This window comes from Copidosoma floridanum, unplaced genomic scaffold (genome assembly GCF_036245765.1).
Source record: "Copidosoma floridanum isolate Cflo_tuat_1 unplaced genomic scaffold, Cflo_Japanese_pri ptg000021l, whole genome shotgun sequence".
Lineage (NCBI taxonomy): Eukaryota > Metazoa > Arthropoda > Insecta > Hymenoptera > Encyrtidae > Copidosoma > Copidosoma floridanum.
This window is the reverse complement of record NW_028321898.1, coordinates 27,453,042-27,464,053: the sequence shown is the minus strand read 5'-3', so window position 1 is coordinate 27,464,053 and position 11,012 is coordinate 27,453,042. Positions and strand designations below refer to the sequence as shown.

The window sequence follows — 11,012 nt, the reverse complement described above, 5'->3', positions numbered from 1 at the left end:
AAATTTTCACCGAGAGACGAGCTTTGGGGTTGCAAGGTACTGTTTTATAAACCAACGAAGCTGTACCGCAGCGATGAAATTTTAAAGAAGCGTGAAAATTTTACATGGATCTTTTACGAGATTGGGCGGACGAGGCCAAATGAATCATGCATCGATCCTCTTTATTTTCTTTTTATTGTTGTATTTTCTACTTGTAGGATCGACTAAGCTTTACATGCTCTCGTTCGGGCCTCTTTTTCTGCGAACACTTGGTTTTATAAAATGTACATCGTGAACCGATGACACGGAACTTTGGAAAACCATCCGAGAAAGCAAGTGCACGAGCGCAAGGACATCGATATTCCACTCGCGAAAACTGCCCCGGCGAACTCAACCCAATTCCTTGTGGAGAAAGTTACGTAAAAGACAAATATATTTGCCTCACGGGAGCTCATCGTGGATCCACCTTGACGCAATGAAATTAAGCGTGTCAATCGAGCCGCAGGGACCATATATTGATCTTCCAGCTAAGGGCAAAATCTATGGTATGCCACCCGAGGAAGTAAGTAACGAGTTGGAGCGTCAGAATTTTGCACTTGATCCGCATCGACTTGTCGGGTCACACTCAAATGAGTACCATCGATGCGTGTTTCATTCCACATGAGTATAATTCTGGAACGCGGAGTGCTCTATATGTGCGCGTGACACGCATTTTGGATGTACACGAGACGGATGACCCGTATTCGAGAGATGCGCCACGCGAATGCTAATGCACAGACAACCGAAAGCCGTGCAACTCGTGTTTTGCCAAAAGAAAAAATCGTCATCATCTGTGCCGAATGGTCCTTTAATTCCAAAGGCATCGCCAAGTACCCATAACAATGAGAAACATCTAAAAATTAATGAAACAAAAAAAAATATATAGCTACAACCACGAAGAGGAGGAGGGAAGAAAAAAAACACAAGCCAGGTACAAAAATACAGCTGGCAGCTGGACAATGACCCGTCCGACGGTCAAGGTGAAAAGCACACGTGCAACTATAGCTTTCGGGCTAGGCTCGCGCTCGTTTCTCCTTTTCACCCCACCCCCATCACAGACTGTTGTCGCGATGTTTATCAGTTTGTATGGCTTTTGCAGTCGGTTGGTGCTGCAACTCATATTTCTTTTTATTTTTTATTTTTTGTACGCGCTGCAAGTCCCACGCGGCGTTTCGATTGACGCGAACGAGTGGGTGCCACGTGACAAAAGGATGCAGAGGCGCGCGAGAGAAAAGATAGCGCGTGGGCCTGAAAAATGTATCGGTCACGATCGACGATACGGTGGAGTATTGTTTTTTTTTTTTTTTTTTTTTGTTTTTTGTTTTTTACTCCTTTTAGCTGTGTCGCTGTACCTCCTCAACTTTAGCCTCTCAAAGGAGATTATGTGATTACAATGTAAGGCGAAGATCGGTAATACACCACACGTATACAATTGGCTCGTTCATCGTGTGCTCCGACAAGAGATCGGATCTCTGCGAGTGAGCTTCTTACTCGATCGATGCGCCATGACCATACTCATCGTGGTTCTTTTTATGAAGACTATGGTATATTTTTTAAACATCCAAAATTTGATTTACAACCCCGAAGATTCGGATAAGATAATCGCCGTCGATGCAAATTGAAACAAACTGCCTGCATATGATGGATGTGAAACAATGAGCGCGGGGATGAATAATATTTCATCGAACGTCGTATTGGTCTTTAATAAACCTCATGATCGTTATCTCGAAACAAACATCAGATTATCAAGCCATTATGAGTCGCTTCGAGTGATTTTTTTTTTTTACCCAACGTGTATACCTTCGAAAAAAATACACCTACTCGCGTTACGTGTGCGCACAAAAGGATAGCTAGAAAGTCCGTTCGTATAGCCTGGGCTTTAAAACTTTGGACAAAAATCGCCATCTCGATGTGTTCCCGCAGCGAATCGACGACAGAGCTATTTTTACGGCTGTACTCCACCCAACAGCATACACGTACGAGAGCAATAATTAAACATTCCGATCGCGTCGGCATCCTTCTTTCCGGTAGCGCTGGCGAAAAAACTGCACTCGGCGTGTATAGGTACATATCTATAAGTACTCACTAACGCGTATACGTGCATATATATATATATATCTTCAACTCTCCCAAGTGCCCGCGTAACCGTGGTAAAAAAAACTGGTTTTCGCATGGCCCGTGCCGAGTTTGCAGGCTCTGAAGCGATGATCAAGGATTCAGGCTCGGCTCGGATAATGAATAAAGCACACGCAAGCTCACTCGGAGAGGATGAAATTTTCGGGATTACCCTCCACCCCCGGGGGGTTACGGCAAGTTCTTTACTGTCTTTCTTCCGAAAGACTCGGAAGCTATAAATTGATTATTGCACGATGGATTGTCTGAAAATTACAACTACTACGCATTTTTGACGGCAATTTCCAATGCATGAAAAAGGAATATTATAGGTTGGTACTTTGTGGATGAAATTTAACGAGTGGGTATTATACGTGTGTACAAATTCATAGCTGAAATCCGTGATATTTTCAAATACAAGCGATTAGCATCTCATGAATAAGTACATGTAAGGCTTCGACCCAATTAAATGATAAAAAAATCTACGGATGATGGACCATACTTGATTCTTTTATACATGTATACATTTTTTTTTTTTTTTTTTTTTCATACATGTATAAAAAGGCCGGCACAATTGAGCTTTGGTCGAGACGCAATCTCCAACGCTTTCCAACAGCGTATGGGTTTTTCCAGATTGACGCGCCAACAACAGCAACTTCAGCGCGCGGTATGCGCCTGTCCTACACGAGTATTGCGCAAAATCTGCATCTTTCTCTCATGTATAAAACTATACCTACATTACTGGCTCTTTCGGTCGTTTTACTTTGGCCACACAGACGACGACGATTTGAGAAGAGGTTTATTTTTAGACAAAGCTTCGGGCTTCGTTGAACGCTAGAAAAACATTTTCATTGTGATATTTATCGAGGCTTTGGTCATCATACTCTTACGATATGACTTGCCTCTCGTTTCGGGGGAGCAACAAAAAAAAAAAAAAAAAAAAAAAAAAAAAAAAAAAAAAAAAAAAAAAAAAAAAAAAAACGAAGAAAAGCTCATGATGTACGTGTACATGTTGTTTTCTTTGCAAAACACATCGGGGCCGTACGACGTTTCCACGCGTTACCGGTCGGTGGAGAAAAATCCTGAAAAATCAGGAAATAAAATGTACCAGCCACCGAGAAGATGACCAGATGTCGTAGAGGGCAGCAGCGGACGGAAAGCGCGTGGCAGTGAAAGTGCCGGGGCCTGTATCCCAAGAGGGAGGAGGGGGGCCTTATGCCCAAGGAGGCACGCATGAGACGCGGTGCTCGAGACTCGGGGGGCCCCCACGAGTCTGGGAGACAGACTGGGGAGATTTTGCAGAACAGAAGGCGGGAGGAGGAGAGCACCGGTGCGCATATAGAGGGGTCGAGAGGGTGCGGCTTGTTTCAGACGCTCACGCGACGGTGAACGACGACGATCATGTCGCCGAGGTTGCTCTGTCTAGGGACCGTTTGCCTGCTCCTCCTGACCGGTGAGTTGGTTACTTTTATTATTTTTTTTTTCTTCTACATCATGATTGATTATGTTGTAGTTATTGTTGTTATTGTTGTTGTTGGTGATGGGTTCGTGAGAGTGCGTTCGTTGATGGGGATACCGATTTTTGCCGGTCGCGCGATGTTGAACTTTGGTTTTGCTGGATGACGCGTTGCGTTATTTTACACTTTTGAGGAGAAAACCCACTGCTAGTGATTTCGATCAAAAGCTCCCCTGGCGTCGCCTTAATTTATACGTTAAATTCAATTGTTCACATTACAGCCGTGAGAGATTAATAAAAAAAATAAATTAATTTAAAAAAATGGTCTACCATTACATCCAAACCTCACGTAACTTTTAAGTCGGGCAGCATTAATTTCATTGAGCTTGGACAAGTTTTCCAAAGCTTACTCATGCCATTATCGAATTTGTTGCGACGAAAACGAAAAAGCCAAAGGAGGAAGAAAAAAAAGAGGTGAAAACCGGTATTACAAGCCGGGAGGTGCCGAACATTCGACGCGCCCGTGTATTCCCCGTCCAGCGCGTTTCAAGGCCCATCAAAAGATATAAAAAGGATACAGACGCTCATACGTGGACAAGAATCGTTGAAATTCATGCATCCGTGGGAGAGTTTCGTTTGCATCACTAAAACTCATTGTGTTTTAAAAGCAAAGCAAAAAAAAAAAAAAATCCGATCGGTATAGGCTTGGAAAACCAGACAGCCCGTTTGTAGTGTATAGCTTTCCCTCGGCGACCCATAGGCTTGCCCTGACGTTTCTCGGCGCGCGCGACTTTCTACTTCGGCCCGGTGGGTTCGCTGACCCCCTCCTTTTGTCCTCTCGGGTGGAAAAATCTCTCCGCCTCCTGTTTTTGGTCACAAACGTCGTTCCAGCTGCACGTACGCGCACACGCGTGCATGCACCTACGCGCTTTCGCGGCGTCGAGGTTGTTCCTTTCTTTTGAAAATCCAGACCGGAATACATACGATACCCGATCGGCATTGAGAACAAACTGGTTGTTTTCGTACTCGCGAACGCAAGATCGATGGCGCTGTTTGCGCTTATCTGTACAACAGTTTGACTCCCCCCTTTTAGATTTCCAAGCTCCAATATTTCCCCGGAAATACAAATTGTTGTCATTTTTCTGTATAAAAATCATGACGAAACAACCCCACGAGCTCCGCTCGGTAATGAGATGCCAAAATCTCGAAGTTGTATTTTTATGAAGCCCCACCCTTCCTCCCCCTCCTACCCAAGAGAGAGAGAGAGATACGTATCTCTAACCTGTTCTCTAAACCTGACAATTACAGCTCCGAACCACACTCGCAACGAAGCACAATAGATCCCTCGCTCGGATAAACGCTGCTTTCTAGGAACTCAATTTTTAACAGATGAACAATAGCTGCTGGAATATTTATTATTGTATAACCCAGGCGCCTGACACCTTCGGTAATAAACGCGTAACACCTCCCCCTCCCTCGGCCCTCCTTTTGCGATCTGATAGCCAAATGGTGTCGAAATCTCTGAATCGTCTGAAAAGTCCGGACTACATTACAATGTACACCTTGGAGCCGATGATTGCAGTGGTGGCACTGCATACCGCGGGGTCCCTATCGGCTGCATAATCGGGTGACGCAACCGATCTCTCGGTAACAGAGCGAAACCAGAGTGAAAACTGAAAGAGAGTGAAACAGCAACAAAATAAAATAAATAAAAATAAAATAAAAGGATCATACATCGGCGATGGATCGAAATTCGGGGACGATTTGTGTGGTTGAATCTGTTTGGATTTTGTTGCAGGAGCGGTGCGAGCACAAGACGAGGAAGGCGATGGTATCGACGCCAATGCCGACGAGCTATGCCAAGATAGGCCGGGAGACGAGTACTTTCGGCTGACCACCGATGGTGACTGCCGCGACGTCGTCAGGTAAGCTTTGCCCTTGACGATCCGTATATCCTTGGGGCTCTTTTTGACTTTACGACACCATGTACTACCGATCCTGGGGTGCGTACAATCAGTAGATTGGGATCGAAGAGCGTTGTTTTGCTCATTGAAACTGTACAAACGAGAGCATCCGATCTTTCTCTCTCTCTCTCGTTGGATTTCACTTTCCGATCGGCTCTACGTGCAATTTCACCTCGCGGCCTGTAACTCGCTTCAAACGAAAAAGAAAGTATTTCGCCCCAAGGGGGGAATCGGGTTGGGGTATAATAAATCGACCATGGGCTCTCATTTGCGCCTCGGCGCCGCGATATGGGTCAATTTTGTGCATGTATACACACATGTGTTACGTGTGTGCAGAAGAGTCCTCGGCGATCGGATGAAATCGGAGACTCGGGCGAAAGAAAGTTCACCGCGATCTTTAAAAAAATCAACACATTTCACTCCGCAGTGGCTCGTTAACGGAGCGCATCCGATGGGGAATCGTGTACGGTGCTAATTATTATTTTATTACTTCGAAAACGAGTCATCGGTGACACGTATCTTTTTTTTTCTTTTTCTTTTTTTTTTCCTAAAGAAACTTTCAGAGAGAAAAACATACATGGGATCTATAAATGACGGGGGGCCTTCGATCCTACGCCGCTCAAACAGGTTTTTGGTTTCTCTGGCGAGACGGAGAAAGGAGTCGCCTCGGTATACACGACACAATCGTTACGTAGTGCCGATTTTTTTTTTTTTTTTTTTCGTGCATGGTAAAAGGTATGCTCGAGGCTCCATTGTTTTGAGCGATATGCCACCTTTTTCTCGGAGCTCATGTGTGAGTACCCGTACACCCTCTTGTATGTATTTATCGGCAAAGTCGATTACACGTAGGCTCGTTGAAACCTATGACGTTGTGGGTTCGGTAACCGATGAGAAAAAAAATAAAAAATAAAAAAAAAAAGGTAGGGAGCGGATGCGAGGCGTTTTGTTGTGACTGACGCGTCCGATGATATATATACTTAGTCTATACGATCGAGGAACGGAAATCAATAACGAATAGGACGCGTCTCGCATAATTTTTTTGACGCTTGCATCCTATCACACTACTGGGGGTATGGATGTTTGAGTATTGTGGTGTGGGGAAAAAAAAAAAAAAAAAAAAGAAGAAGAAGAAAGAAAGGTAAGGTATAAGGGAAGATTAACAAACAAAGCGAAATGTGTTGACGGAAATATAGGTGCGACAAAGCCACCGAGATAGGTGTGACGAGGCTTGCCACGGTGAGGTGTCCCACGGGCTTGGCCTTTGACATCGAACGCCAGACCTGCGACTGGAAGACCAACGTCAGGAACTGCGACCAACTCGAGAGTAAGCAATAGTCTCATCCCGACAGAGCAATAATACTTACCCTCTCCCCCCCCCCTCTCTTTTGAAAGTATACCTATACGCGTCGAGAGGCAGAGCACGAGAGAGACACGGCGATGGTGTATAGACAAGTCACACGAGCAAAAATTACCAAAGCCTGATTAAAAAGCAAAAAAAAAAAAATTTTTGTTTCCAACTAAGAGAGAAAGTAAAGTTGTAGCCCTTTTGCCTATTGTTCTGCCCCTCAGGTGCACAAGGTCCGGACTGAAGCAAATCACGTGTCCCATCGGATTGGCCTTTGATTTGGAGAAACAAACCTGCGACTGGAAGGGCAAGGTCACCAACTGTGACAAGCTCGAGAGTAAGTGGCGCACGGGGAAATTTTTGCAATGTAGTCATGCATTTTTTAACGCGGACGAGATTTTTTTCTTTCTTTTTTTTTTGTCTCCTTCGACACCGAGTCCTCGAGGCCCTGGTGAACGATCTTGAGCTTTTTGATTTTTCAGAGTTTTTTCAGCCCACAAGAGAAAAACGAAAGAACAAAAAGCAAAAACGATCGCGAAGGGAACTCGAGCACCTGGTCTTTTTACATGTATGTATACCGTAGACTCGCGCCGTAGCACGCAAATCGACAACTAACCTTCACCAATTCATCCTTGCGGTCTGCGGATGTAAGGAAAAAAAAAATCAAAGATAAAAAAAAATACGAAATTGCAATTTCTCATTCTTCCGAGTCCTTGGATGAATCAACGAAAAAAAAAAAGAAAAGAAAAATTAACGAGAAACTGCAATTTCGTGTTGCTTTCGAGTTACGTCTTTCACTTCACTCACGCCAACTCGCTTCTTCCACACTTTTCATGCTTCAAATTCGCACGTAATCTAACACGCTTTTATCTGCCTCTCTTTGGTGGTCATGATGGAGGAAAAAAGAAAACGCAGCCTGATATGGACGCATATACTAACAGCCGAGCTCTTGACTGCTCCAACTTAAGTTTCACTTTTATTTTCGTTAACAGCTTTTTTTTTTATTTCCCTTCACTTTGTTATCTGTAACAATTAGTTACCACATTATAACATTGAAAAAAAAAAAAAAAAAAAAAAACAACAATGTTTCGTTGGATTCAAAAGGCAGATTTCTAATAGTTAACGTATAAATAAAAAAATTTGGTTTTCCAATTTCTGAATGTCTCGTGTGTTTATTTGTATTGCTTCAAGGTTTAATTTTCTCTCAACTCTGTGCGATTGATTTTACTTCTACAATCAATACATAACTTTGTTACACGCGTATTGTCTTTCATTTCTTTTCTCATCTTAAAACAACTGCCTAATATTTTATTCTATTCACTGCCCATTCCATTTTAATAGTCTGTGATTGTCTTTATTTCTGTCGCATCAATTCGAACGCAATAAAAATGTGCAAACAAGTATTGCGTGCGCCGACGACGAGAAACATGTAAATGTTTATTATTAAAAAATTCCTTGGAGCGTCCCAAAACGTTTTTATAATTTAAATTTTAAAAAAGTTTTTTTAACGCTAAATGACCTGACTAGTTTTTGCTGGACGAAAGATACGAACGCCATACTGATTACACAGAAATCTTAACTTTAAATGGACTTGGACAAAAAAAGACCGACGATCAAGGCTACGAATATTATTATTATATGACTTTTGTGCACACTGGGGAGGAGCTATATTTATGAAATGTGATTTTGACGTTTAAGTCAAAGTAAGGTGCAATATAATGTAAATATACATCAACCTGCCATCATTCAAAAGGAGTAAGGATACAAACCACTATTATACTGAGAGAATCAGAGAATAAAAATCTCTATTCGGAAACCATGTATTGGTGGTGGTGGTAGTACCACTAGTTAAAAATAGTATTAAAACAATAAAATTTATTATTTATTTTCCTCAGAGTGGATCGTGCAGAGGAAAAGCTTGTAAATTTATTAATACGAAACAGTAGAGCAATTGTAAAAAGGCTATGTATAATATAATTGGTACTTACATGATACACCTTCAGCTCGACCGAGTGATTTTGTTTGAACGAAGAACGCCCGAGTCCAGAGCAAGACTCTGCAAGTATGTGCATGGAAAAAAAAAGAAAAAAAAGATCTAGTTCAACCAATTTGAGACTTGGATGGAGTTTAGATCTTTTCTCTTACAGAGAACAAAGAATCGAGTGAAAACAGGCCATTATTTTCTAGAAAAGCGATAGCAATGGTGTAAAACTCATCAGTGTCCTTGTTTCCACTCGATTGAATGTCAAGATCATGCATGCACTTATACAGTCTTGCCCCGTGACAAAAGTGTGTCTCTCGTCTCTCGCTTGTCCCACATCGCATATTACACTTGGATTGTTATACGTACGATAATAATCGAGCCGCGTGCTCTCCCGACTCGTCGTGTTATTCCAGAGCCGCGCAAAGTCTTGCCGATCCTCAAGACCGACGAGCCCGTCTGTGCGGAGGGCAAACTGTCCTGCGGCAATGGCGAGTGCGTCGAGAAGGAGCTCTTCTGCAACGGCAAGCCCGACTGCAAAGACGAGTCCGACGAGAACGCATGCAGTGAGTACCGATTGTGTATTTTACTGAAGTGTGTATTGTTCAGACGGAAAAAGCCTCACGGTCTAAAAATAATTCCAGCCGTGGAGACGGACCCGAACCGCGCACCCGACTGCGACCCGACCCAGTGCGTGCTACCCGATTGCCATTGCTCGGCCGACGGTACGCGCGTCCCGGGTGGCCTTGAGCCAAGCCAGGTGCCCCAGATGATAACGATCACGTTCAACGGTGCCGTGAACATCGACAACATCGACCTCTACGAGGAGATATTCAACGGCCACCGCATGAATCCCAACGGGTGCCAGATCAAGGGCACCTTCTTCGTCTCGCACAAGTACACCAACTACTCGGCCGTCCAGGATTTGCATCGAAAGGGCCACGAGATAGCCGTGTTCTCGCTTACGCACAAGGACGATCCGCAGTACTGGACCCAAGGCTCATACGACGACTGGCTGGCCGAGATGGCCGGGGCAAGGCTTATCATAGAGAGGTTCGCCAACATAACCGACAGCTCGATCATCGGGGTGAGGGCGCCTTATCTCAGAGTTGGCGGTAACAAGCAGTTCGAGATGATGGCCGATCAGTTCTTCAACTACGACGCCTCCATCACCGCGTCGCTCGGCCGAGTGCCCATCTGGCCGTACACCCTCTACTTCCGCATGCCCCACAAGTGCAACGGCAACAGCGGCAACTGTCCCTCCAGGTGAGCGATGCGCGCAAGTACTTTAATTATACTGAGTACAAATCTACGACACTTGCAAAAAAATTGTCAAAAATGTTCCAACTGTGGACTCAAAATGCAAAGTCACGATGACCCGTGTATATTTTATAAAAAAAAAAAAAAAAAAAAAAAAAAAAAAAATTTCTTACAGGTCACATCCAGTCTGGGAGCTAGTGATGAACGAGCTGGACCGTAGGGACGACCCAACCTTCGACGAGTCACTCCCGGGTTGTCACATGGTCGACTCGTGCTCCAACATCCAGACGGGCGAGCAGTTTGCTCGCCTGCTACGTCACAACTTCAACCGACACGTCAGCACGAACCGCGCGCCCCTTGGCCTCCACTTCCACGCATCGTGGCTCAAGAGCAAAAAGGAGTTCAAGGACGAGCTCATCAAGTTCATCGACGAGACCGTGCAGCGCTCCGACACCTACTTCGTGACGATGGTGCAGGTGAGTGACAAAGAAGATTAAACAAACTGTCGTTGTACTTGCACAAGTGCACGAGTGTTAATTATTCGTGTGTACCTGTGCTTGGGTGTGTAGGTGCTGAAATGGATGCAAGAGCCAACCGAGTTGGCGGGTCTCCGTGACTTTGACGCCTGGAAGGAAAAGTGCGACGAGAAGGGCCAGCCCTACTGTTCCCTGCCAAACGCTTGCCCGCTGACCACTCGGGAGCTCCCCGGCGAGACTCTGCGTCTCTTCACCTGCATGGAGTGTCCCAACAACTACCCTTGGCTCCTCGACCCCACCGGTGACGGTTTCGCAACCAAGAAATGAGCTGTTGTAGTGTCGCTATTACATGCACTGCGCCACCCGAAAATACCAGTATAAGTACTTGATAAATAAAAAA

The 11,012-nt window shown here is 44.5% G+C and overlaps 1 protein-coding gene across 2 annotated transcripts; it reads left to right on the top strand.

Annotated features, from left to right (window-relative positions):
• Positions 1-3,531: 3,531 nt before the first annotated feature.
• On the top strand, positions 3,532-10,939 carry verm (LDLa and CE4_CDA_like_1 domain-containing protein vermiform). 2 transcript variants are annotated; one of them, XM_089594225.1, is made up of 7 exons: positions 3,532-3,583; positions 5,388-5,511; positions 6,744-6,874; positions 9,293-9,442; positions 9,521-10,142; positions 10,312-10,612; positions 10,706-10,939. In XM_089594225.1, exons 1-7 carry the CDS (start codon positions 3,532-3,534, stop codon positions 10,937-10,939), a joined length of 1,614 nt encoding a protein of 537 aa, XP_089450351.1. The 2 variants fall into 2 exon arrangements, with proteins under 2 accessions (XP_089450351.1, XP_014212846.2); XM_014357360.2 differs by having other exon boundaries at positions 5,385-5,511.
• The last annotated feature ends 73 nt before the right edge of the window (positions 10,940-11,012 follow it).